The 27,261-nt window shown below is 43.6% G+C and overlaps 1 protein-coding gene across 4 annotated transcripts in view; it reads left to right on the forward strand.

Moving 5' to 3' along the window:
- rgs12b (regulator of G protein signaling 12b) overlaps nucleotides 1-27,261 on the forward strand; it is a 248,487-nt gene that overhangs the window by 142,653 nt on the left and 78,573 nt on the right. For all 4 annotated transcript variants that reach the window (XM_067982441.1, XM_067982440.1, XM_067982442.1 and 1 more), the window contains exons 5-6: nucleotides 14,590-14,759; nucleotides 26,902-26,994. In XM_067982441.1, the coding sequence (XP_067838542.1) occupies nucleotides 14,590-14,759; nucleotides 26,902-26,994 (263 nt within the window). The remainder of the gene's footprint in view (nucleotides 1-14,589; nucleotides 14,760-26,901; nucleotides 26,995-27,261) is intronic.

The following is a 27,261-nucleotide window of genomic DNA, read 5'->3' on the forward strand; positions in this document are numbered from 1 at the left end:
TAGAGGCTGAGAAGGAGAAATATCATCAGCATGTGGCGAGAGGGAGGAAGAGCATCATTGTGCTCTTGAACTGGCAGAGAAACACACATCAGTAGAGTGTCTGGTAAGTAAGGTCGCAGAACTTGGCCCATTATTTTATTAAATCAAACCTTATTCCAAATTTTAGAGAAGGAGACGATACTTGCACTAAAGCTGTGCTTATTGTTACCATGTGATTTTTCCACACCCACAATCTGTTCCAAAGGATCTCTAGAAAGGACTTCATCCCTAGGCAACACAGGAGTAGCAGACACCATGCACCTCCACAAAGAGCCTTCTGCCTTCTGTAGATTGCCGTGAATTGTGTTGCGCTACCAGCAGAAGATCGTAGTAGGTATTGCACAGGAGGAGGCCATTCGGCCCATTATGACTGTGCCGGCTCTTTGAAAGAACTATCCAATTAGTCACATTTCCCTGCTCTTTCCCCATAGCCCTGTAAATTTTTTCCCTTCAAGTATTTATCCGATTCACCTTTGAAAGTCACTATTGAATCCACTTCCACCAACCTTTCAGGCATCGCATTCCAGATCATTACAACTCGCTGCTTAAAAAATGTTTCCTCATGTCGCTTCTGGCTCTTTTGCCAATCATTTTAAATCTGTGTCCTCTTGTTACTGACCCTTCTGCCACTGGAAACAGTTTCTCCTTATTTACTCTATCAAAACCGTTCATGATTTTGAGCACCTCTATCAAATCTCCCTTTAACCTTCTCTGTTCTAAGGAGAACAAACCCAGCTTCTCCAATCTCTCCACATAACTGAAGTCCATCATCCCTGGCACCATTCTAGTAAATCTCTTTTGCATCCTCTTTAAGGCCTTGACATTCTTCCTAAAGTGTAGTGCCCAGAATTGAACACAATACTCCAGCTGAGGCCTAACCAGTGTTTTATAAAGGTTTAGCATAATTTTGTTGCTTTTGTACTCTATCCTCTATTAATAAAGCCCAGGATCCCATATGACTTTTTTTAACAGCCTTGTCAACTCTTGTCCTGCCACCTTCAAAGATTTATAAATGTACACCCCCAGGTCTCTCTATTCCTGCACCCCCTTTAAAATTGTACCATTTAGTTTATATTGCCTCTCCTCATTTTTCCTACCAAAATGTATCACTTCACACTTCTCTGCGTTAAATTTCATCTGCCCATTTCACCAGTCTGTCTATGTCCTCCTGAAGTCTGTTACTATCTTCCACGTTGTTTACTACATTTCCGAGTTTCGTGTCATCTGCAAACTTTGAAATTAACCCTCTATATCCAAGTCCAGGTCATTAATATATATGAAAAAGAGCAGTGGTCCTAATACTGACCCCTGGGGAACACCACTGTATACTTCCCTCCAGTCTAAAAAACAACCGCACACCAGTACTCTCTGCTTTCTGTCCCTTAGTCAATTTTGTATCCAAGCTACCACTGACCCTTTAATCCCAATGGGCTTTAATTTTGCTAACAAGTTTATTATGTGGTACTTTATCAAGTGCCTTTTGAAAGCCCATATACACAAGATCAACCGCACTACCCTCATCAACTCTCTCCGTTACTTCATCATAGAACTCAACCAAATTAGTCAAACACAATTTTCTTTTAACAAATCGGTGCTGACTTTCATTTATTAGCCCATACTTTTCCAAGTGCCAGTTAATTTTGTCCCAGATTATTGTCTCTAAAAATTTCCCCACCACTGACGTTAGGCTGACTGGTTTGTAATTGCCGGGTTTATCCCTCTCCCCTTTTTTCAAATGGGGTGTGACATTTGCAATGCTTCAGTCCCCCGGCACCATCCACATATCTAAGGAGGATTGGAAGGTTGTACCTAGTACCTCCACAATTTCCACCCTTAGTTCCCTCAGTAACGTAGGATGCATCCCATCTGGACCGGGTGACGTTTCTACTAAGAATCAGAAAATTTACGGCACAGAAGGAGGCCATTTGGCCCATAGTGTCCGGGCTGGCCGAAAATGAGCCACCCAGCCTAATCCCACTTTCCAGCCCTTGGTCCGTAGCCTTGTAGGTTATGGCACTTCAAGCGCACATCCAAGTACTTTTTAAATGTGATGAGGGTTTCTGCCTCTACCGCCCTATCAGGAGTGAGTTCCAGACCCCCAACACCCTCTGGGTGAAAATCTTTTTCCTCAGCTTCCCTCTAATCCTTTCACCAATTACTTTAAATCTATGCCCCCTGGTTATTGACCTCTCTGCAAAGGGAAATAGGTCCTTCCTATCCACTCTAGGCCCTTCAGAATTTTATACACCTCAATTAAATCACCCGTCAGCCTCCTTTGTTCCAAAGAAAACAACCCCAGCCTATTCAATGTTTCCTCATAGTTAAAATTCTCCAGTCCTGGTAACATCCTTGTAAAACTCATCTGTACCCTCTCTATTGCAATTACATCCTTCCAGCAATGTGGTGACCAGAACTATACGCAGTACTCTAGCTGTAGCCTAACTAGTGTTTTATACAGTTCTAGCATAACCTCTCTGCTCTTATATTCTGTGCCTCGGCTAATAAAGGAAAGTATCCCGTAAGCCTTCTTAACCACCTTATCTACCTGTACTGCTACCTTCAGGGATCTGTGGACGTGCACTCCAAGGTCCCTTTGTTCCTCTACAGCTCTCAGTATCCTCCCATTTATTGTGTATTCCCTTGCCTCGTTTGCCCTCCCAAACGCATTACCTCACACTTCTCTGGATTGAATTCCATTTGACACTTTTCTGCTCACCTGTCCATTGATCTTCCAGCAGTCTACAGCTTTCCTCCTCTCTATCAACCACACGGCCAATTTTTCTATCATTTGCAAACTTCTTAATCATGCCCCCTACATTTAAGTCCAAATCGTTAATATGTACCACAAAAAACAAGGGACCTAGTACTGAGCTCTGCGGAACCCCACTGGAAACAACCTTCCAGTCACAAAAACACCCATCGACCATTATCCTTTGCTTTTTCCCACTTAGCCAATTTTGGATCCAACTTGCCACTTTCCCTTGGATCCCATGGGCTTACACTTTTTTGAGCAGTCTGCCATCTGGGACCTTGTCAAAAGCCTTGCTAAAATCCATGTAGATTACATCAAATGCACTACCCTCATTGACCCTCCTTGTTACCTCCTCAAAAAATTCAATCAAGTTAGTCAGTCCCTTAACAAATCCATGCTGACTGTCCTTGATTAATCCATGCCTTTCTAAGTGACGGCTTATCCTGCCCCTCAGAATTATTTCCAATAATTTGCCCACCATTGAGGTTGAGCTGACTGACCTGTAATTACTCGGTCTAGCCCTCTCTCCCTTTCTAAACAATGGTACAACGTTAGCAGTCCTCCAATCCTCCAGGACCACGCCTGTATCCAGGGAGGATTGGAAAATGATGGTCAGAGCCTCCGCTATTTCCTCCCTTGCTTCTTTTAACAGCACATTTCATCTGGGCCTGGTGATTTATCTACTTTCAAAGAGGCTAATCCCCTTAATACTTCCTCTTTCTCTATATTTATCTCATCCAATATTTCACACTCCTCCTCCTTAACTACAATGTCTGTAACCCGCCCAATAAAAAAATGTCCGTTTCGCACGCGATTGCGAGTCAGTTAGAGCTACTTAACACACCACATTGGAGCAGCGCAGGGGCAAGGCTGCTCCAAGATTCAACGATGCCTCACTCCAGGTGCTATTAGATGTGTTCTACTTGGCGGATGGGAGGAAGTGGCCTGCATCTGCCACCAAGAAGGCCTGGTTCGAGATGACAGAGGAGGTCACCAGCAGAAGCAACATATCCCGCACCTGGATCCAGTGCAGGAAGCGCTTCAGTGACCCAACTAGGTCAGCCAAAGTAAGTACACTTACTGATTCTCCTACATTCCGTCTTCCACATCACCGGCCCCACCCTCCAACTCATTCTGCACTGCCAACACTACTCTATCACATCGCTCCCCACACCCACTTAAGGCTCATCCTCAATTTACCTGCACTTCCTCAGCACTTCCTCACCTCCCCATTAGTCACCCCACCACTAACACTCAACCCAATCCGCATACAATGTCATGGCTCTGTCTCGTACTCACCTCTGATGCATCTCTTTCACGGCCAGCTGCACCCAAACGAATGCATTCATCGGTTGGCCACGTCACCATCACTCACTCACCTGTCTGTACTTTCTCCCCTTATAGGAGGAGAGCTCAGAATGCACGGGAGAGGGTGATGACTAGAGGAGGGCCGGAACAAATCATTGTCCTCACAGACACGGAGCAGGAGGCGCTGGAGCTCAGCTGAACCCTCGGGTGCCTGTCCATTGGGGACGCCGAGACTGGCACCCGACAATCGTGCAGAGGATGGAGAAGTCCAACTCCTGCATGAGTGGAATGGTGGCACAGGTACAGGAGGGAATCTCTGAGATGCTGTCACAGGGACATGAGCAACTCTCTGAGATACTGTCACGGGTAAGTGCGGGAATGTCTGCGATGAAGAGAAGGCTAGCCTCCATTGAGCTTCAAGCACGGCTGACAAATGAGTCCATTCAGGCCCTGACAACGGCTGCTCGGACTCACAGTGAACAACATTAGGCAGATACTCTAGCACTGGCCTTACAAGGCTTCACACATGTCCTCCAAACAGCGGAGTGGTAGGACTAATGAGGGCCTGGCCCAGGGGAGGGATGATGGCGAAAGGGTACAAGGAAGTGGGGACGCCACTCAAAATGCTCCCACCTCTCACCTGTTGCCCCCCTCTCAACCAATACCTGCAATGCTGCCATCTCCCCAGGTGGCTGAGTCTGCCCCTGCACAGGTGTAGGTGGAGCAGTCTTTGGAGGGGCCCTCACGGGCACCAAAATCCAGAGGGCATAGGCCCAAAGCATCATATCAGTCAAGGCATGATCAAGACCAACCTGCCACTATCTCTGCTGCAGCCACAGGGAGTGCACCACGTAGAAGTAGTCGGAAGAGAAAGGCGACGGTTTTGTAAGCACGAAGGGTATGCACAATGGTGTTTGACGGTTGGTTATGTTTTTTATTTATATTAGCTTTTTGTTAAACTCACATTAAATGTTATTATTGTCACCACTACTGCCACATCTTGGCCATTCTTGACTGGCTTCTGTAATACGGCCCTTTCATGAGGTTCACCGTGAATGGCGACACTTGATGCCACCCATTGGGTCACTTTAGAGTGGGTGTATGTGTAGAATCATAGAAGTTTACAACATGGAAACAGGCCCTTTGGCCCAACATGTCCATGTCGCCCAGTTTATACCACTAAGCTAGTCCCAATTGCCTGCACTTGGCCCATATCCCTCTATACCCATCTTACCCATGTAACTGTCCAAATGCTTTTTAAAAGACAAAATTGTACCTGCCTCTACTACTGCCTCTGGCAGCTCGTTCCAGACACTCACCACCCTTTGAGTGAAAAAATTGCCCCTCTGGACCCTTTTGTATCTCTCCCCTCTCACCTTAAATCTATGCCCCCTCGTTATAGACTCCCCTACCTTTGGGAAAAGATTTTGACTATCTACCTCATCTATGCCCCTCATTATTTTATAGACTTCTATAAGATCACCCCTTAACCTCCTACTCTCCAGGGAAAAAAGTCTCAGTCTATCCAACCTCTCCCTATAAGTCAAACCATCAAGTCCCGGTAGCATCCAAGTAAATCTTTTCTGCACTCTTTCTAGTTTAATAATATCCTTTCTATAATAGGGTGACCAGAACTGTACACAGTATTCCAAGTGTGGCCTTACTAATGTCTTGTACAACTTCAACAAGACATCCCAACTCCTGTAGTTTCAGGCCTGTTTTGTGCAGGGAGGGGTGGGGGGTGTGGTGCTGCTGTGGGCGCTGCTCTATCCAGGTGATGTGAGGACTGGACTCTTCACACTGTCTGATGTTAGGAGAACCGTTCACATATCAGTGACTCCCTGGCCTCACGAGCAGCCAGGTGAGCCTCTGCTCTGCCCATGGATTGCTCCTGCTCCTCCTCCTCCTCCTCCTCAATGTGGGTGGCAGATGTGAATGGGGCCTCCTCAAGCAGCACCCCTCTTTGTGGTGCCCTGTTGTGCATAATGTGTACTATAATGCGTCCCACTCTGTCTAATGCGTATTGAAGTGCTCCTCCATAACGATCAAGGCACCTAAATCGCATCTTGAGCAGCCCTATAGCAGGTGGCGATGTGACTGTCGTTATATTAATGCTGTCGCTCGGTGATGGTGTTCCTCAGAGGTGTCATGAGCCACATATGCAGGGGATATCCCTCGTCCCCGAGGAACCAGCCCTTAAGGGTGTTCGGTGCGTGGAAGAGGGGCGGGATGTTGGATTCCAGAAGAATGAAGGAATCGTGGCAGCTGCCAGGAAATCTGACGCACACGTGAAGGAATCTTTTGCGGTGGTCACAAATGAGCTGAGTGTTGATGGAGTGATAGCCCTTCCTGAACAGTCCTGGCTCGTGTGAAAGTGCTCGTATTTCTATAATGGGTGCAATCGATTGCATCCTGCACCTGTGGGAAGCCAGCCGCAGTGTGGAATCCCACTGCCCTCTCCGACTGGCTGAGGTCGTCCATGTGGAAGTTGACGTACTGCGAGGCCCTGCGAAACAAGCTGTCAGTGACCTGCCTTACGCACTTGTGTGCAGATGACTGAGAGACCCCGGTGGCACCCTGGAATGATCCGGAGGCGAAGAAGTTGAGGGCAGTGGTGATTTTGACAGCGACAGGTAAGGAGATGCTGCTTGGCCCAGCCGGGAGCAGCTCTGCATGAAGGAGGCTGCAGATGTCTGCGACTACCTGGCGCTGAGAGGAGCGGATCGGAGCAGAGGGAGCGTCCCATAAAAAGGCGGGATTTCAGAGCGCTGAGAACAGCTGAGAGGAGCGGATCGGAGCAGAGGGAGCGTCCCATAAAAAGGCGGTATTTCAGAGGGAGCTGCGACGGAGTTTGAAGTGACGTTAGGAATCAGAAAGGGACGCGACACAGGGGAGGCACCTGATTGGTGAGTAGGTTCAGGTGAGTATTTCTACTGATCGACAGTAACGAAAGTAAAAAGAATGGTAAGGTCTGCAGGTCTTATAGCAAGTAGCGTTTTTTTAGTGAATCAAGGTCCCTAGTGAAGTTAACATTCTCTAAATTAAGAATAATTTAAAGGAGTAAACTCCTTAAAGGGAGTGGTAAGTAGTTTTTCTTTCCTTTTTTTTCTCTTGACATTGTAGTTGTTGTTAAGCTAACTTAAGGGTTAAGTCATGGCAGGAGATCCCAGAGCCGTGTCATGTTCCTCTTGTGGGATGTGGGAATTCAGGGATCCTTCCTGTGTCCCTGATTCCTTCACCTGCAGGAAGTGTGTCCAGCTGCAGCTACTGTTTGACCGCTTGACGGCTCTGGAGCTGCGGATGGACTCACTTTGGAGCATCCGCGATGCTGAGAAAGTCGTGGATAGCACGTTCAGTGAGTTGGTCACACCACAGATAAAAATTACTGAGGGAGATAGTGAATGGGTGACGAACAGACAGAGGAAGAGTAGGAGGGCAGTGCAGGGGTCCCCTGCGGTCATCTCCCTCCAAAACAGGAATACCGTTTTGGATACTGTTGGGGGAGATGGCTCACCAGGGGAAGGTGGCAGTGGCCAGGTTCATGGCACCGTGGCTGGCTCTGCTGCACAGGAGGGCAGGAAAAAGAGTGGCAGAGCTATAGTGATAGGGGACTCGATTGTAAGGGGAATAGACAGGCGTTTCTGCGGACGCAACCGAGACTCCAGGATGGTATGTTGCCTCCCTGGTGCAAGGGTCAGGGATGTCTCGGAGCGGCTGCAGGACATTCTGGAGGGGGAGGGTGAACAGCCAGTTGTCGTGGTACATATAGGCACCAACGATATAGGTAAAAAACAGGATGAGGTCCTACAAGCTGAATTTAGGGAGTTAGGAGTTAAACTAAAGAGTAGGACCTCAAAGGTAGTAATCTCAGGATTGCTACCAGTGCCACGGGCTAGTCAGAGTAGGAATGACAGGATAGCTAGGATGAATACGTGGCTTGAGAAATGGTGCAAGAGGGAGGGATTCAAATTCCTGGGCCATTGGAACCGGTTCTGGGGGAGGTGGGACCAGTACAAATTGGACGGTCTGCATCTGGGCAGGACTGGAACCAATGTCCTAGGGGGAGTGTTTGCTAGTGCTGTTGGGGAGGGTTTAAATTAATGTGGCAGGGGGATGGGAACCGATGCAGGAAGTCAGTGGGAAATAAAGTGGTGACAGAAACAAAAGGCAGTAAGGGAGAGTGTACAGAACATGACCGGACAGATGGTCTGAGAAAGCAGGGCAAAGACCAAGGGAAGTCCAGATTAAACTGCATTTATTTCAATGCAAGAAGTCTGATGGGCAAGGCAGATGAACTCAGGGCATGGATGGGTACATGGGACTGGGATGTTCTAGCTATTACTGAAACATGGCTAAGGGAAGGGCAGGACTGGCAGCTCAATGTTCCAGGGTACAGATGCTATCGGAAAGATAGAGCAGGAGGTAAGAGAGGAGGAGGAGTTGCCTTCTTGATTAGGGAGAACATCATGGCAGTAGTGAGAGGGGATATATCCGAGGGTTCGCCCACTGAGTCTATATGGGTAGAACTGAAAAATAAGAAGGGAGAGATCACTTTGATAGGATTGTACTACAGACCCCCAAATAGTCAACGGGAAATTGAGGAGCAAATATGTAAGGAGATTACAGACAGCTGCAAGAAAAATAGGATGGTAATAGTAGGGGACTTTAACTTTCCCAACATTGACTGGGACAGCCATAGCATTAGGGGCTTGGATGGAGAGAAATTTGTTGAGTGTATTCAGGAGGAATTTCTCATTCAGTATGTGGATGGCCCGACTAGAGAGGGGGCAAAACTTGACCTCCTCTTGGGAAATAAGGAAGGGCAGGTGACAGAAGTGTTAGTGAGGGATCACTTTGGGACCAGTGATCATAATTCCATTAGTTTTAAGATAGCTATGGAGAAGGATAGGTCTGGCCCAAAAGTTAAAATTCTAAATTGGGGAAAGGCCAATTTTGATGGTATTAGACAGGAACTTTCAGAAGTTGATTGGGAGAGTCTGTTGGCAGGCAAAGGGACGTCTGGTAAGTGGGAGGCTTTCAAAAGTGTGTTAACCAGGGTTCAGGGTAAGCACATTCCTTATAAAGTGAAGGGCAAGGCTGGTAGAAGTAGGGAACCTTGGATGACTCGGGAAATTGAGGCCCTAGTCAAAAAGAAGAAGGAGGCATATGACATGCATAGGCAGCTGGGATCAAGTGGATCCCTTGAAGAGTATAGAGATTGCCGGAGTAGAGTTAAGAGAGAAATCAGGAGGGCAAAAAGGAGACATGAGATTGCTTTGGCAGATAAGGCAAAGGAGAATCCAAAGAGCTTCTACAAATACATAAAGGGCAAAAGAGTAACTAGGGAGAGAGTAGGGCCTCTTAAGGATCAACAAGGACGTCTATGTGCGGAACCACAAGAGATGGGTGAGATCCTGAATGAATATTTCACATCGGTATTTACGGTTGAGAAAGGCATGGATGTTAGGGAACTTGGGGAAATAAATAGTGATGTCTTGAGGAGTGTACATATTACAGAGAGGGAGGTGCTGGAAGTCTTAACGCGCATCAAGGTAGATAAATCTCCGGGACCTGATGAAATGTATCCCAGGACATTATGGGAGGTTAGGGAGGAAATTGCGGGTCCCCTAGCAGAGATATTTGAATCATTGACAGCTACAGGTGAGGTGCCTGAAGATTGGAGGGTAGCAAATGTTGTGCCTTTGTTTAAGAAGGGCGGCAGGGAAAAGCCTGGGAACTACAGACCGGTGAGCCTGACATCTGTAGTGGGTAAGTTGTTAGAGGGTATTCTGAGAGACAGGATCTACAGGCATTTGGAGAGGCAGGGACTGATTAGGAACAGTCAGCATGGTTTTGTGAGAGGAAAACCAAGTCTCACGAATTTGATTGAGTTTTTTGAAGGGGTAACCAAGAAGATAGATGAGGGCTGTGCAGTAGACGTGTCTACATGGACTTCAGCAAAGCCTTTGACAAGGTACCGCATGGTAGGTTGTTACATAAGGTTAAATCTCATGGGATCCAAGGTGAGGTAGCCAATTGGATACAAAATTGGCTTGACGACAGAAGACAGAGGGTGGTTGTAGAGGGTTGTTTTTCAAACTGGATGCCTGTGTCCAGCGGTGTGCCTCAGGGATCGGTGCTGGGTCCGCTGTTATTTGTTATTTATATTAATGATTTGGATGAGAATTTAGGAGGCATGGTTAGTAAGTTTGCAGATGACACCAAGATTGGTGGCGTTGTGGACAGTGAAGAAGGTTATCTAGGATTGCAACGGGACCTTGATAAATTGGGCCAGTGGGCCGATGAATGGCAGATGGAGTTTAATTTAGATAAATGTGAGGTGATGCATTTTGGTAGATCAAATCGGGCCAGGACCTACTCCGTTAATGGTAGGGCGTTGGGGAGAGTTATAGAACAAAGCGATCTGGGAGTACAGGTTCATAGCTCCTTGAAAGTGGAGTCACAGGTGGATAGGGTGGTGAAGAAGGCATTCGTCATGCTTGGTTTCATTGGTCAGAACATTGAATACAGGAGTTGGGATGTCTTGTTGAAGTTGTACAGGACATTTTGAGGCCACACTTGGAATACTGTGTACTGTTCTGGTCACCCTATTATAGAAAGGATATTATTAAACTAGAAAGAGTGCAGAAAAGATTCACTCGGATGCTACCGGGACTTGATGATATGACTTATAGGGAGAGGTTAGATAGACTGGGACTTTTTTCCCTGGAGAGTAGGAGGTTAAGGGGTGATCTTATCGAAGTCTATAAAATAATGAGGGGCATAGAAAAGGTAGATAGTCAAAATCTTTTCCCAAAGGTAGGGGAGTCTATAACGAGGGGGCATAGATTTAAGGTGAGAGGGGAGAGATACAAAAGGGTCCAGAGGGGCAATTTTTTCACTCAAAGGGTGGTGAGTGTCTGGAACGAGCTGCCAGAGGCAGTAGTAGAGGCGGGTACAATTTTGTCTTTTAAAAAGCATTTGGACAGTTACATGGGTAAGATGGATATAGAGGGATATGGGCCAAGTGCAGGCAATTGGGACTAGCTTAGTGGTATAAACTGGGCGACATGGACATGTTGGGCCGAAGGGCCTGTTTCCATGTTGTAACTTCTATGATTCTATGACTGACTCTCAGCCCCCGTATGCATTGTACCTCAGAGAGGTGAGCCTCGGTCTGTGGACCCTGTGGCGAGGGTGGTGCCTCCTGCGACGCGCTCTCTCTGTTATTGCCCTCTGTGCTCTTGTGCAGGTGCCTGTGGCGTAGCACTGTTTTGTGGAGTTCTCTGTGGCGGAGGTGGCGAGGCTGGTGATGTTGCTTGTCCTCGGATGAAGTGGTGAATGCAGCCATGGCGCCCCCCCCCCCCCATCCTGACGGTGTGAGTTTGAGGGGGTTCGCAAAGTATTTAAATATGTTTGAACAGCAGAATTTTGAGTGGAAAGTAAGAATTTTGAGTGAAAATACAAAGATCTTGTAGCCAAAACTTTGTCTGAAATAACAGAGTGCCCTTCTGCAATAACTGACCTTTTCTCCCCATCTGTCAAATACGCATTTGAATGTCCCACTGGCTGCTGGCTGAAACACATCTGTTGCAACATGGAGTGTTTCCCACAGCATGGGAAACACGCTAAGGATCCTTCACAATCGCACCCCTGCCAAAATGTGGAGAAAATTAAGTACTTCAAGTATTTAATTTACACAGTTGTTGAGCTAGTTTATCATCCCGCTGGCTTTAATTGCCGCTGGGACTTCCGCATTCGGGAGGCGCGCACCCAGACGCGTCAATGGGGAACCTGGAAGTCTGCAGGTTGGAGTCGAGCTCCGAACCCAAACGGGATTTGCCCGATTTTCGGAGCCTCCCTGCCCCCAACGCACCCGCAATTTCCCGGGAAAATCGAGCCCATAGGTTACCTTTTTGGTCTCTAATAGGCCCTATTCTTTCCTTAGTCATCCTCTTGCTCTTAATGTATTTATAAAACATCTTTGGATTTTCCTTGATTATACTTACCAATATTTTTTTCATGCCCTCGCTTTGCTTTCCTAATTTCCTTTTTAATTTCACCCCTGCACTTTCTATACTCCTCTAAGCTTTCCTTTTTTGTCTTATCTTACCCTGTATGCTCCTTGACATCCAGGGGGCTCTAGATTTGGCAGTCCAACCTTTTTCCTTTGTGAGAACATGTTTATTCTGAACCCCTTGAATATCCCCCTTGAATACCTCCCACTTCTCTGACATTGATTTACCTTCATGTAGCTGTTCGAGTCCATTTTTGCAAAATCACTTCTCAGCTTAGTAAAATTGGCCTTTCCCCACATGAGAACTTTAACACCTGTCCTATCTTTGTCCTTTTCCATAACTATGCTAAATCTGAGTTATGATCTCTACCACCAAAATGCTCTCCCACTGATACTCCTTCCACCTGCCCAGCTTCATTTCCTAAAACTAAATCCAGAACTGCCCTCTCTCTTGTTGGGCTGGCTAAAAAAGTTCTCCTGAATGCAATTTAAGAAAATACTTTGAGTACTACCAATCTTTTAAGAACCTACTCTTTATCTATTTTTATCCTATCCAATATCGCTACTACCTCCCCCTTTACTGCTGCAATGGCAGCATCCTCTTCTCTAGTGAAGATGGATGTGAAGTATTCATTTAGTATCTCAGCCATGCTCTCTGCCTCCACAAGATGATCTTTTTTGTCCCTAATCAGTCCCACCCTTCCTTTGACTATTCTTTTACTATTTATATGTTTATAAAATACTATTGGATTCCCTTTTATGTTAGCCACTAATCTATTCTCATACTCTCTCTTTGCCCCTCACTTCCTTTTTTAGATCTCCTCTTACTTTCCATATTCAGCCTGGTTCTCTACTGTATTATGAACCTTATATTTGTCACGAGCCTCCTTTTTCTATTTCATTTTAATCTCTATATCTTTAGTCATCCAGGGATGACTGCTGTTGCTGAAATCAATGAACGAAAGTCGGGCGGGTTCTATGACAGGCGAGCAACCCGCTCTATCAGGTTACAGCCCGCGAGACAAAGTTGAAAGTTTACCCCCACTGTATCAACTCCTCCAACACACAAAATTGGCAGGAACATAGGAACAGGAGTAGGCCATTCAGCCCCTCGTGCCTGCTCCGCCATTTGATAAGATCATGGCTGATCTGTGATCTAGCTCCATATACCTGCCTTTGGCCCATATCCCTGAATACCTTTGGTTGCCAAAATGCTATCTATCTCACATTTAAATTTAGCAATTGAGCTAGTATCAATTGCCGTTTGCGGAAGAGAGTTCCAAACTTCTACCACCCTTTGTGGTAGAAGTTTGGAACTCTCTTCCGCAAACGGCAGGAGGCTTGTGACAAATATAAGGTTCATAGTACAGTGGAGAACCAGGCCTCAATTGTTGTGTAATTTACCGATGCGATTATTTGCTGCTGGCAAGCCAGGACTTCACAAGTACAGATATGGTGTAGTCTGTGAAAGGTGACTCTCTGCTGTCTGCAGCTGCTTCAGTTGATTTTTACCAAATGGGAAGTTAAATTATTTCCTTGTGGAGGCCTTGGGCCACAATGGGCTGAGCCACCAGCCAATGGGCAACAACTCCAAAAGTAGAGGAATTAGCCCCTGATCATACAGTGGAAAACTATTTCTGAATCAGAATTGTTTTCTTGCGATTGCCTAACTACAATAGAAAAAATGTCAATACACTTGGTAATATGGTAATGTAGTGTCACAGGCCAATTCTTTTAAGATGTTTTTCCTCATCTTATCACTTTATGCAACCAATTGAAAAATACAGGACAGGAAAAAAAGATTGTCCAAGCTTATTCTCAACCACATTTAGCAACTTTTAACTGGCATTCTTACAGAGGGGATGGATAAGGTGATGGGTATCGGTTATCTTGTGTTAACTCCTGTTTTTCTCATCTGTTACAATAAAAGCAAAGTCTGCAGGAACCTGAAGTGTAACCATTCTTTCATTGCAACCTTTGCCACTATAAAAGGAAAGAAAAAAATCACAGCTACGTCCAGTCAAGGCCATAAGTTGCATCCCAATTCCAGTTGGTATTGCTGATAAGCAGAACATTTCTGCATCATTTCCTGTTTGTGACCAGCTTGGTTGGATTCAAAAAGACAATGAGCTTAATGAAAAAATTGTCATTACTGAATTAGTACTTCTGTTTAGTCACTAGTTTTAGTATATTCATGGAATCTCTTTCCTTTGCATACATATATGTTGAACTAAAATAACTGACTTATTGCAGGGCTATGGGGAAAGAGCAGGGGAGTGGGACTAATTGGATAGCTCTTTCAAAGAGCCAGCACAGGCACGATGGGTCGAATGGCCTCCTTCTGTGCTGTAAGATTCTATGATTCTATTATTTTCAATGCTTATGGTGTCACTGGCTTTGTGTTGGTGCAAGTCACATTGCAACACAATACAAATCTATTTGTGGGTTACACGGTTGTTATCTTGTTTGGCAGAGTTGAACAGTGCAGATCTCAAGAATTACAACAGTGAGAACAGCATCAACAGCAATGCCAGTCTTCCCAGTGTCCAGAGCTGCAGAAAACACACAGAGCGGCAAGTAGCTAGCTGGGCTGTATCCTTTGAAAGACTCCTGCAAGATCCAGTTGGCATCAGATACTTCTCAGTAAGTAAACCCTTTTTGCTGCAGTACAACTCTCGAAAGGAAGAAATGGCCCTTAGAGGGTGAGCGATGTAGCAAATGTCTGAAGTTTTCCCTGCGTACACCACATTATTGATGTGGCCATATCATTGTATGTCTTCTGACCGCTAGAGTACTGCAGACTATTCAAGAGACAATTGGATACATTTTTGAAGAAAGGAGAGATGGCAGGAAGGATAGATGGAATTGGTGCGACAAAGTGATGACTTTCCTGTTCTAAAGATTTTTACGTTATACGTCATGAGTGGTAAAAGATTTCTATGTCTCGATCAGTGTTTAGACTTTATTTATTTTTTTGTTTATCGGTTATCATTTCAGCTTTTAAATGGCTCACACTAATCTTTGATAGGAGCTATTGAGAAGTTTACAAGCTTTTCAACATCACAATGGGAAAGGCCCCAGATTTGCTTCCTTGTCAAACCAAGCTAGCTAACCTCAGATGGCACAGTGGCAGGTGAATTACTGTTAGCTTCAGTGCTTGGAAGGAGATGTTTGCCTGCTCCTGATCACTATCCAATAACTTATGCTGGAAAATGCGAATATGTGGTCCTTGGGTGCAGATGGGATCAACTTGGCTCTAATGTCATCAGGGTGAAATAGTTTGATGGTATTCACTGTCTAGGGTCACTCGAGAAATGGCCACTTGAGTGAAGTATTGGAAGGCTCATGAAGCCTATTTGTCCATTGTCAGAAGATGAATGAAGAAGGGTTAAAGGCAGTTTAAGATGTCTGGCTGAGATGAGGAAATGGTCAAATGGCATAGTTGGTGATCGATCTTGGAGGTGGAGAGACCTCACATTATGAGGCCTAAGGGACGGCCATTGGTGTGGATAGTAGTGTTTACTTGCACGGTGAGTTTATGAGGATGGAGATGTTGGAATAGAACCAACAGGTTGAGTTTAGGTGCCGGTTGAAGTTACTGAGGATGATTAGTTGCTTGGGTCAGAGGTTTAGTGAGGTCAGAAGGAATGAGATTTTGATAAGTACGTTGTCAGGAGCCTTGAGCGGATGATAGACAATAAGTACCTTGAAGGGAGGTGGGAGGGATTGTAGATAATGAGGTGCTCACATATGGAGAAATACCAGCAGACTAAAGAGACTGGTTGACATAGAGATGCAGGCCATCCTGCCGTCATGGAGGACTTAGTGAAAAGTGTATCCTGGTGGTGTGCTTTTGATAATGGGGAAGGAAACAATTTCAGTCAATCATTAATGTTAGTGCACCCATGAAGGGTAACATTATGGATGGGGAGGACCTTGTTTGCGTGAGAATGGTCATTTTGGAAAGCAGTAAACAGTGGATAGGTTGTGGGAGCCAGCCAAAGAGATTGGAGGAGGAAAAAGGACAGTAGAAAAATGGACCAGGTGGAGATTGAAGAAGTTGACCTCAAAGAAATTCAGTGGGCAGGATTTGTGCCAGGAGAGAGGAATGGGGCTGTTCGCATGGATGCTCTGGAGATCTAGCGACCAATTTTGCTTGGCGCAGGATATCCTGATTATGCCCTGACACAAGTTCTGAGAGTAGAAACTGTAATGCATCCCATAGATCTAGAATATTGTACTGATAGCTATGCTATCAAGTGGGACGGGTTACACCCGAGCAGGACCGGGACCACTGTCCTCGCGGGGGTGTTTGCTAGTGCTGTTGGGGAAGGTTTAAACTAAAATGGCAGGGGGATGGGAACCTGAGCAGGGAGACAGAGAGGGGGAAACAAGGATAGAAACAAAAGACAGAAAGGGAAGAAGCAATAGTGGAAGGCAGAGAAAACAAGGGCGAAAAACACATAGAGCCATACTGCAAAATAAAACTAAGATGACTTGCAATCTTAAAAAGACAAGTCTAAAGGCGTTGTGTCTTAATGCGCGGAGCATTTGCAATAAGGTAGATGAATTAACAGCACAGATAGATATTAACAGTTATGATATAGTTGCGATTACGGAGACATGGCTGCAGGGTGACCAGGGTGATGGGAACTGAACATCCAGGGGTATTCAATATTTAGGAAGGACAGGCAAAGGGGAAAGGAGGTGGGGTAGTGTTGTTATTAAAGGAGGAAATCAATGCAATAGTGGGGAAGGATAATGGCTCGGAAAATCACGATGTGGAATCTGTATGGGTGGAGCTAAGAAACACCAAGGGGCAGAAAACGTTGGTGGGAGTTGTCTATAGGCCCCCAAACAGTAGGAGATGTAGGGGAGGGTATTAAACAGGAAATTAGAGATGCATGCAAGAAGGGTACAACTATAATCATGGGTGACTTTAATCTACATATAGATTGGTCAAACCAAATTAGCAATAATACTGTGGGGGAGGAATTCCTGGAGTGTGTACATGATGGTTTTCTAGAACAATATGTTGAGGAAGCAAATAGAGAACAGGCGATCCTAGACTTGGGTATTGTGCAATGAGAAAGGATTAATTAACAGTCTTGTTGTGGGGGTCCCTTAGGGAAGAGCGACCATAACATGATAGAATTCATCATTAAGATGGAGAGTGAAGGAGTTGAATCCGAAACTAGGGTCCTGAATCTAAATAAAGGAAATTACGAAAGTATGAGGTGCGAGTTGGCTATGATAGATTGGGGAACTTTACTAAAAGGGATGTCGGTGGATAGGCAATGGCTAATATTTAAAGAACATGTGCAGGAATTACAACAATAAAACAGGAAAGGTGGCTCAACCGTGGCTTACAAAAGAAATTAGGGATAGTATTAGATCCAAAGAGGAGATGTATAAAATTGCCAGAAAAAGCGGCGAGCCTGAGGATTAGGAGCAGTTCAGAATTCAGCAAAGGAGGTCAAAGAGATTGATTAAGAGGGGAAAAATAGAGTACGAGAGTAAACTAGCAGGGAACATAAAAACTGACTGTAAAAACTTCTATAAATATGTCAAGAGAAAAAGATTAGTGAAGACAAATGTAGGTCCCTTACAGTCAGAAATGGGGGAAATTATAATGGGGAACAAAGAAATGGCAGAACAATTAAACAAATACTTTGGTTCTGTCTTCACAAAGGAGGACACAAATAACCTCCTGGAAATGTTAGGGAACCAAGGGTCTAGTGAGAGGCAGGAACTGAAGGAAACCGGTATTAGTAAAAAAAAATAGTGCTAGAGAAATTAATGGGGCCAAAGGCTGATAAATCCCCAGGATCTACATCCCAGAGTACTAAAGGAAGTGGCCCTGGAAATAGTGGATGCATTGGTGATCATCTTCCAAAATTCTAGAGACTCTGGAACAGTTCCTACAGATTGGAGCGTGGCAAATGTAACCCCACTATTTAAAAAAGGAGGGAGAGAAAAAACAGGGAATTACAGACCAGTTAGCCTAACATCAGTGGTGGGGAAAATGCTAGAGTCTATTATAAAAGATGTGATAACAGAACACTTAGAGGGCATTAATGGGATTGGACAAAGTCAGCATGGGTTTATGAAAGGGAATCATGCTTAACAAATCTACTGGAGTTTTTTGAGGAGGTAACTAGTAGAATAGATAGGGGAGAACCGGTGGATGTGGTATATTTGGATTTTCAGCATGCTTTTGATAAGGTCCCACACAAGAGGTCAGTGTGCAAAATTAAAGCACATGGGATTGGGGGGAATATGCTGGCCTGGATTGAGAATTGGCTGACAGACAGGAAACAGATAGTAGGAATAAACGGGTCTTTTTCGGGGTGGCAGGCAGTGACTAGTGGGGTACCGCAGGGATCAGTGCTTGGGCCCCAGCTAGTCATAATATATATCAATGATTTGGATGAGGGAACTAAATGTAACATTTCCAAGTTTGCAGATGACACAAAGCTGGGGTGGAATGTGAGCTGTGAGGAGGATGCAAAGAGGCTCCAATGTGATTTAGCCAAGTTGGGTGAGTGGGCAAGAACATGGCAGATGCAGTATAACGTGGATAAATGTGAGCTTATCCACTTTGGTTGTAAAAACAGAAAGACAGATTATTATCTGAATGGTGATAGATTGGGAAAAGGGGAGGTGCAACGAGACCTGGGTGTCCTTGTACACCAGTCGCTGAAAGCAAGCATTCAGGTGCAGCAAGCAGTTAGGAAGGCAAATTGTATGTTGGCGTTCATTGCAAGAGGATTTGAGTACAGGAGCAGGGATGTCTTACTTCAGTTATACAAGGCCTTGGTGAGACCACATCTGGAGTATTGTGTGCAGTTTTGGTCTCCTTATCTGAGGAAGGATGTCCTTGCCATGGAGGGAGTGCAACAAAGGTTTACCAGACTGATTCCTGGGATGGCAGGACTGACGTATGAGGAGAGATTGGGTCGACTAGGCCTATATTCACTAGAGTTTAGAAGAATGAGAGGTGATCTCATCGAAACATATACAATTCTAACAGGACTAGACAGACTAGATGCAGGGAGGATGTTCCCAATGGCTGGGTAGTCCAGAACCAGGGGTCACAGTTTCAGGATACAGGGTATGCCATTTAGAACCGAGATGAGGAGAAATTTCTTCACTCAGAGGGTGGTGAACCTGTGGAATTCTCTACCACGGAAGGCAGTGGAGGCCAAGTCATTAGATGTATTCAAGATCATAAGACCATAAGAGTTAGGAGCAGGAGTATGCCATTCGCCCCTACGAGCCTGCTCCACCATTCAATGAGATCATGGCTGATCTGATTTTTGCCTTAACTCCACTTTCCCGCCCTTTCCCCATATCCTTTGACTCCCTTGCTGATCAAAATTTTGTCTCACTCAGCCTTGAATGTATTCAATGACTCAGCCTCCACAGCTTTTTGGGGTAAAGAATTCCAAAGATTCACGACCCTCTGGGAGAAGAAGTTCCTCCTCATTTCCGTCTTAAACGGGCAACTGTATGTTTCAATAAGGTCTCCCCTCATTCATCTAAACTCCAATGAGTATAGACCCAACCTGTTCAACCTTTCCTCGTAAGTGTTTCCGAAATTGCGAAGAACGTTTCAGTAGTTATACACCTACCTTGAATGTGTTTTTATAACAGTCCTCTCATATCACGATTAGAATTTTTAAAATATTTGTTCATGGGAGATAGATATATTTCTTAATGCTAAAGGGATCAAGGGATATGGGGATAAAGCAGGAACAGGGTACTGAGTTAGACGATCAGCCATGATCATTTTGAATGGCGGAGCAGGGCCGAATGGCCTACTATTGCTCCTATTTTCTATGTTTCTATGCTGTAGGAGTTATTTTTTACATATTTGAATAGTATACAATGATCTTTGACTAGAACCTCTCTAAAATGGAACCAAGGATGCAGTGCTTTGTTATTAAATGGCTGCACCTTGCAATGAATTCGCAAACATGTCTGTGATAAAGATCTTTCAGTGGTAATTACTTTTGCTCAGAACTGATGGCATTTAAAGAATGTTGTTATCCAATTCAGAGCAATGAAAATCACTATCAAATAAGTCAATGCAATTAAAATTAGGAATAACTGCTCAAGCGATCATATCAGCATTTTCTAGACTCTAAAGGGTATAAACAAACTGAGCCCTAATAATATATTTGCCATAACCACAAACTCTGCAACCAGGGGGCTGGACTCAAGCTCAGAAGAGGAAAGATAGACAGTTGCTTCACACACAAGGCGGGGAATGTATGGCAAAACTAATTAGAAACAGCCATTAGGATATATATTGACCTTGGAGGGGATGCAGCGCAGATTCACCAGAACGATAGCAGGGCTAAAGGAGTTAAATTATGAGGGCAGGTTGCATAGACTAGGCTTGTATTCCCTTGCGTTTAGAAGATTAAGGGATGACCTTATTGAGGTGTTTAAGATGATTAAAGGAGTTGATGGAGTAGATTCAGAGAAACTATTTCCGCTGGTGGGGGAGTCCTGATCAAGGAGGCATAACCTTAAAATTAGAGCTAGGCCATTCAGAGGTGATGTCAGGAAGCACTTCTTCACACAAAGGGCAGCGGAAATCTGGAACTCTCTTCCCCCAAAGAGTTGTTGAGGCTGGGGGTCAATTGAAAATTTCAAAACTGAGATTGATAGATTTTTTTTAGGTAATGGTATTGAGGGTTACAGAACTAAGGCGGGTAGCTGGACTTAAGATACGAATCAGCCATGATCTAATTGAATGGCAGAACAAGCTCGAGGGGCTGAATGACCTACACCTGTTCCTATGGCCCTATTGTGCTTGACCAATCTGATAGAGTTCTTGAGAAGGTTGCAGATATGGATGGGGGAAATTGCAGTGGACGTGGTGTATGTGGACTTTCAGAAAGCCTTCGACAAGGTATCACACTGAAAACAGAAGATTAAGAGTTATGTAATTAGGAGAAGGGTAGCAAATTGGATTAAAATCTGGTTAGAAAGGAGGGCACAGAAAGTATGAGTTAAGGGTAGTTTCTCAGAGTGTTTGGAATTGCAGTGTCCCATGGGGTTCTACTCTGGGACTGCTTCTGTTCATTGTGTATATAAGTGATATGGAAATAAGGCGAGAGGGAGTGGTGTCTAAATTTGCAGACAAAGCTAAAGTAGGATGGTTTGTGAATAATTCTAAGGACCAAAGGAATGTGCAAGGGATATTGATAAGAATATAAAATCCAAGAGTTAACGATGAGCTTATTTAAAACAATAAGACCACAATTAGAGAACTGTGTGCACTATTGGGCCCTACACTATAGGAAAGATATTGAGGCTTCATAGAGGGTACAATGCAGATGGACTAGGATGCTACCTGGTTTAAGGAAATCCAAAGAAAGATGTGGTAAAAGTGTTTTTTTTGTTAGAACAACACAGATTATGGGGTGATTTGATAGAACTGTTTAAAATTATGAAAGGATGGAGCAGATGAATTAGAAACAAGCTGTTTTCAGTAGTTGAGTCTAAAACAAGCGTTCTAGAGACAAGATTAAATGTAAAAGATTTAGAACAGAGAGCAAGAGAAATTTCTTTATACAGATTTGTAAAGCTATGGAATTCATATCCAGGATCAGTAGTTGATGCAGAAACTGTCAACGTTCAAGATTGGATAGGTGGATGAATCGTAGGAAAATAGGATAAAGGGACAGAGGAACAGGGTGGGTAAGTGTAATTATGACTATTTGTGGAGCATAAATGCCTGTATAGAATGGTAGGGCTGAATGGCCCTTTCTCTGTTGTAACTTCTGTGTATTTCTATGTAGATCGTGGGATGGGTTAAATGTCAGTAAGTGTGAAGTAGTATATTTTGGTTAAAAAAAGTAATAATTGTACTTTGGGGAAAACGCTGGGTGATGTGGAAGATCAGCTGTATTGGAGGTTCAGGTTACCAGGACATTAAAAGCAGCACCTCAAGTGGATACGGTCATAAAAAAGTTAGTGGAATCCTAAGTTTTATGGCAAGAGGTATAGAGTATAAATGTTGAGATGCAAAACCTTACTCAGACTACAGTTGGAACATTGTGTGAAGTTTTGGCCTTCACTCTATAGGAAGGATGTTGAGGCAATACAGAGGATACAGTGCAGATTCATTAGGATGCTACATGGTACGAGGAAATACAAATACCAAGAAAGACTTGAAAAATTGGTGCTGTTTCATTAGAACCTAGGAGATTTTGGGGTAATTTGTTAGAGATGTTTAAAATTATGAAGGGATGGGATAAGGTACGTGAAAACAGTGATTATGGGGACATCGATATCAGATTAAATGTAAGAGAATTCAGGACAGAGAGTAGGAGCAGCATTTTTATACAGAGGTTTGTGAGGCTTTGGAATGCAGTTTGGTGATTGAAGCAAAATCTATGTCAACCTTTAAGAATAGATTAGATAGGAGATTGAAGGATGGATCAATAAAGGGATATAGAAACGGCTCGGGCAAATAGACTACTTGTGTGGGGCGTAAACGCTAACATGGACTGATTGGACCCAATGGCAGGTTTCTGTGATGTAATTTTTATGTCATTCTATGTGGAGCTAGTGGAGGCAGATTATGTTGGAAAATTCAAGAGGGCACTGGATAGTTTTGTCGTGAAATAAGTGATTTGGGGGTATGAGGGGGAGTATAGTATGTTTTTTTCACTTTGGGTCCAGCAAGATGGGCTACAGCAGTCTTTCCTGGTCTTGTACATCTGGTTCTGTTCCTATGTCCGTCATATGTTGGCGGACATAGGAACAGAACCATATGTCATGACCAAAGCAGATTCAGGTAAGGACTGATGGTTAAACAAAAGCTCTTTCACTGAAAAAAACTGCAGGATGAGCAATTTAACAACTTGGCTGGTGAAATGTTAGTTTCTTATACATGTGCTGGTGCTCAATTGATAGCGGATACTTGAGGTGGACACTGCACCTTCTGCCTGTTCATGAATTTGGCAACTTAGACCTCTTGTTTAAATTCATATCATTTTTGCCTGTCAACTAATACATTTTTTTCAGGTAAAAACTGCGAAACTGATTGGAGTGAGTCTTGAATCCACAAGTTTGTGACGAACTGAGCCAAAGCTCGCACATCGCAACACTGAAATAATGTTACCATAGCCACACTGCCAATGTCTGGAGTAGCTCTCTTGGAGTAATGTTAAGCTTCTAGGATTAAAGCAGGCATTTAAATACATTAAAAATATATACTTTTTAATCTGCTCATCCCATTGACCCTATTTTTTCCCATTTGCTATTCCTTCTAGTTCTTTGTCCTATAATTTTATTCTGTTCTACCGAATATATAACCTATTTCACCTTCATTTTCTGCACAGAAGAATACTTCCTTTTCTTGTTGTTTCTTCCTTCTGGCTCCCACCGTCCTTTTTGGAGGAAGGAACAAGTTTATTATATCAAAAAACTTTGGCTGGAAAACCAGATTTAAAGGCAAATTGTTGAGTGAATCATAATCCTAGACAATGAAGATTTGCATGGTTGCATCATAGATGACACCAGGTCAATCTTTAATGCATTTTTATGCATCAAAACATGGAAGAAGTAAACTTGCTGTCAGTGCTGGAAAGGTCATGTTTAGAAAATTCAGATTTTTTTTTGTGTGCAGTGGCATTTGCATGTTTATGTGTTCTCAGGTTATTTTAACTTGGAATGACTTCTATAACTTTTCTTAAAAAATCAACCTTTTTAATAAAAAAAATCAACACTCAGAAGTCTCCAAGTGTTGCTGATTCAATTGGTTGAAAAGTTCCTCACTATTTTGTTGGCTTTGTCTGTTGACTGATTTTGCTAGACAGTCTTTCTGATTTGATTATTGCAGGTCCGATCTTTCCAATAATTCGAGTAAACAAACACAAAGAAAGAAAATAGAAAACCTTGCAGTCATTTAGCTCTTTACCTCTCAAAAATAACCAATTACTTGAAATGCAGTACGTATTGTCATGTAGACAAATGCAGCAGCTATTTTGCATGCAGCAAGATCCCAACAGCCATGAAAGGAAGGACCAGTTACTTTGTCTTTGGTGGAATGGCTGATGGATGAAAATTGGCCAAGGACACCAGGGAACTCCTTGCTCTTCTTTGAATAATGCTATGGCATTTTTAATGTCTATCCAAAAGGGAAATGGGGCCTCGGTTTAACATCTCTTCTAGAGGACAGCACCTCTGACAAGGCAGCATTCATTCAGTCATGCAATAGAGTGTCAGTCTAGATTTTGTGCTTCGATTTGGTGTGGGACTTTTTGGCTCAGAGACACGAGTGAACATGAGAACATAAGAGAACATAAAAAATAGGAGCAGGAGTAGGCCATGTGGCCCCTCGAGCCTGCTCCGCTATTCAATAAGATCATGGCTGATCTTTGACCTCAACTCCACTTTCCCGCCCGATCCCCATATCCCTTGATTCCCCTTGAGTCCAAAAATCTATCTATCTTAGCCTTGAACATATTCAACGACTCAGCATCCACAGCCCTCTGGGGTAGAGAATTACAAAGATTCACAACCCTCTATATGAAGAAATTCCTCCTCATCTCAGTCTTAAATGGCTGACCCCTTATCCTGCGACTATGCCCCTTAGTTCGAGACTCTCCAGCCAGGGGAAACCCTGTCAAGTCCCCTCATAATTTTATGTGTTTCAGTGAGATCACCTCTCATTCTTCTAAACTCCAGAGAGTATAGGCCCATTCTACCCAATCTCTCCTCATGGGACAACCCTCTCATCACTGGAATTAATCTAGTGAACCTTCATTGGACCGCCTCTAAGGCAAGTATATCCTTCCTTAGATAAGGAGACCAAAACTGTACGCAGTACTCCAGGTGAGGTCTTACCAAAGCCCTGTACAATTGTAGTAAGACTTCCTTACTCTTGTACTCCAACCCCCTTGCAATAAAGGCCTTTCTAATTGCTTGCTGTACCTGCATGCTAACTTTTTGTGTTTCGTATACAAGGAAATCTCTCTGAACACCAACATTTAACAGTTTCTCACCTTTTAAAAACTCTTCTGTTTTTCTATTCTTCCTACCAAAGTGAATAACCTCACATCTGCCACCTTCTTGCCCACTCACTTAACCTGTCTATATCCCTTTGCAGACTCTTTGGGTCCTCCTCACAGCTTACTTTCCCACCTAGCTTTGTATCGTCAGCAAACTTGAATACATTTCACTCGGTCCCTTCATCTAAATCATTAATATAGATTGTAAATAGTTGAGGCCCAAGCACCAATCCTTGCGGCACCCGCCTAGTTACAGTCTGCCAACCTGAAAATGACCAGTTTGTCCCTACTCTCTGTTTTCTGTCCGTTAACGAATCCTCGATCCTGCTAATATGTTACCCCCAACCCCATGAGCCCTTATCTTGTGTAACAACCTTTTACATGGCACCTTATCAAATGCCTTTTGAAAATCCAAATATACTACATCCACTGGTTCCCCTTTATCTACCCTGCTAATTACAGCCTCAAAAAACTCTAATAAATTTGTCAAACATGACTTCCCTTCATAAAACCATGTTGACTCTGCGTAATCATATTATGATTTTCTAAGTGCCCTGTTAACACTTCCTTAATAATGGATTCCAACATTTTCCCGACGACTGATGTCAGGCTAACTGGCCTATAGTTTCCTGTTTTCTCTTTCTCTCCTTTCTTGAATAGCAGGGTTACATTTGCTACCTTCCAATCCCCTGGGACCATTCTAGAATCTAGGGAATTATGGAAGATCACAACCAATTCATCCACTATCTCTGCAGCCACCTCTTTTAGGCCGTCAGGTCCAGGAGATTTATCGGCTTTTAGTTTCGTTAGTTTCTCAAGTACTCTACTGATATTAATTACTTTAAGTTCCTCACTCTCATTAGCCCCTTGGTTCCCCACTGTTTCTGGTATGCTTTTTGTGTCTTCTACTGTGAAGACATACACAAAATATTTGTTTAACATCTCTGCCATTTCCTGATTCCCCATTATAATTTCTCCGTCTCAGCCTCTAAGGGACCAACATTTACTTTTGCTACTCTCTTCCTTTTTATATACTTGTAGAAGCTCTTACAATCCGTTTTTATACTTCTTGCTAGTTTACTTTCATATTCTATTTTCTCCCTTTTTATCAATTTTTTGGTCATCCTTTGCTGGTTTCTAAAACTCCCCCAATCCTCAGGCTTACTGTTCTTGGCAACATTATAGGCCTCTTCTTTTAACCTAATACCATCCTTAACTTCTTTCGTTAGCCACGGATGGATCACTTTTCCCATGGAGTTTTTATTTCTCAATGGAATGTATTTTCGTTGAGAATATTGAAATATTTCTTTAAATGTTTGCCATTGCTTATCTACCGTCATACCCTTTAATCTAATTTCCTAATCTACCGTAGCCAACTCGCCCCTCTTACCTATGTGATTGGCTTTATTTAAGTTTAAGACTCTAGTTTCTGACTTAAGTACATCACTTTCAAACTCAATGTGAAATTCTATCATATTATGATCACTCTTCCCCAGAGGATCCTTTAGGGTACGATTGCTAATTAACCCTGTCTCATTACACAATACAAGATCCAAAATAGCCTGAGTGTTACTGACTTAGCCAAACTGACACATTAATCATTTATGTATGTATGTAAAGTGTCTTTATCTAAGTATACTTTCCCTAGAAATGAGCATTACAATAGATAAAATAAATAGAACTACTTCTGTATTGGATCAGTTAACATGGTAGCTTATTATTAAGGTAGTCTCCTTATTTTATTTTGTTAGGAGTTTCTGAAGAAAGAATTCAGTGAAGAAAACATTTTGTTCTGGCAGAACTGTGAATACTTCAGCCAAATCCTTCAGCATGACAAGAAACAGGTGAGAAATACGATAAAAGGTTAACTTTTTTTTTCTGTGACAGTTTTCTTGCATCTGCTCTTCCTATCCTGAAGGCCTTGACTCTTTGTAGGAAACCTACAGTACTTCGCCCAAGTGAGTCTTGGTAGGCTTTTTGACGATGAGTGAAAATACTGCCGCACGATATTTTGTCCTCACTTGGCATATGCACACTTGTACTTCCAGGAGGAGTCACTAAGTAATTAGGAGCTGCGTAGTAATTTTCCCCTCTCTATCCCCAGTTACTTG

The sequence above is a fragment of the Heptranchias perlo genome, chromosome 4 (assembly GCF_035084215.1).
Source record: "Heptranchias perlo isolate sHepPer1 chromosome 4, sHepPer1.hap1, whole genome shotgun sequence".
NCBI classification, from domain to species: domain Eukaryota; kingdom Metazoa; phylum Chordata; class Chondrichthyes; order Hexanchiformes; family Hexanchidae; genus Heptranchias; species Heptranchias perlo.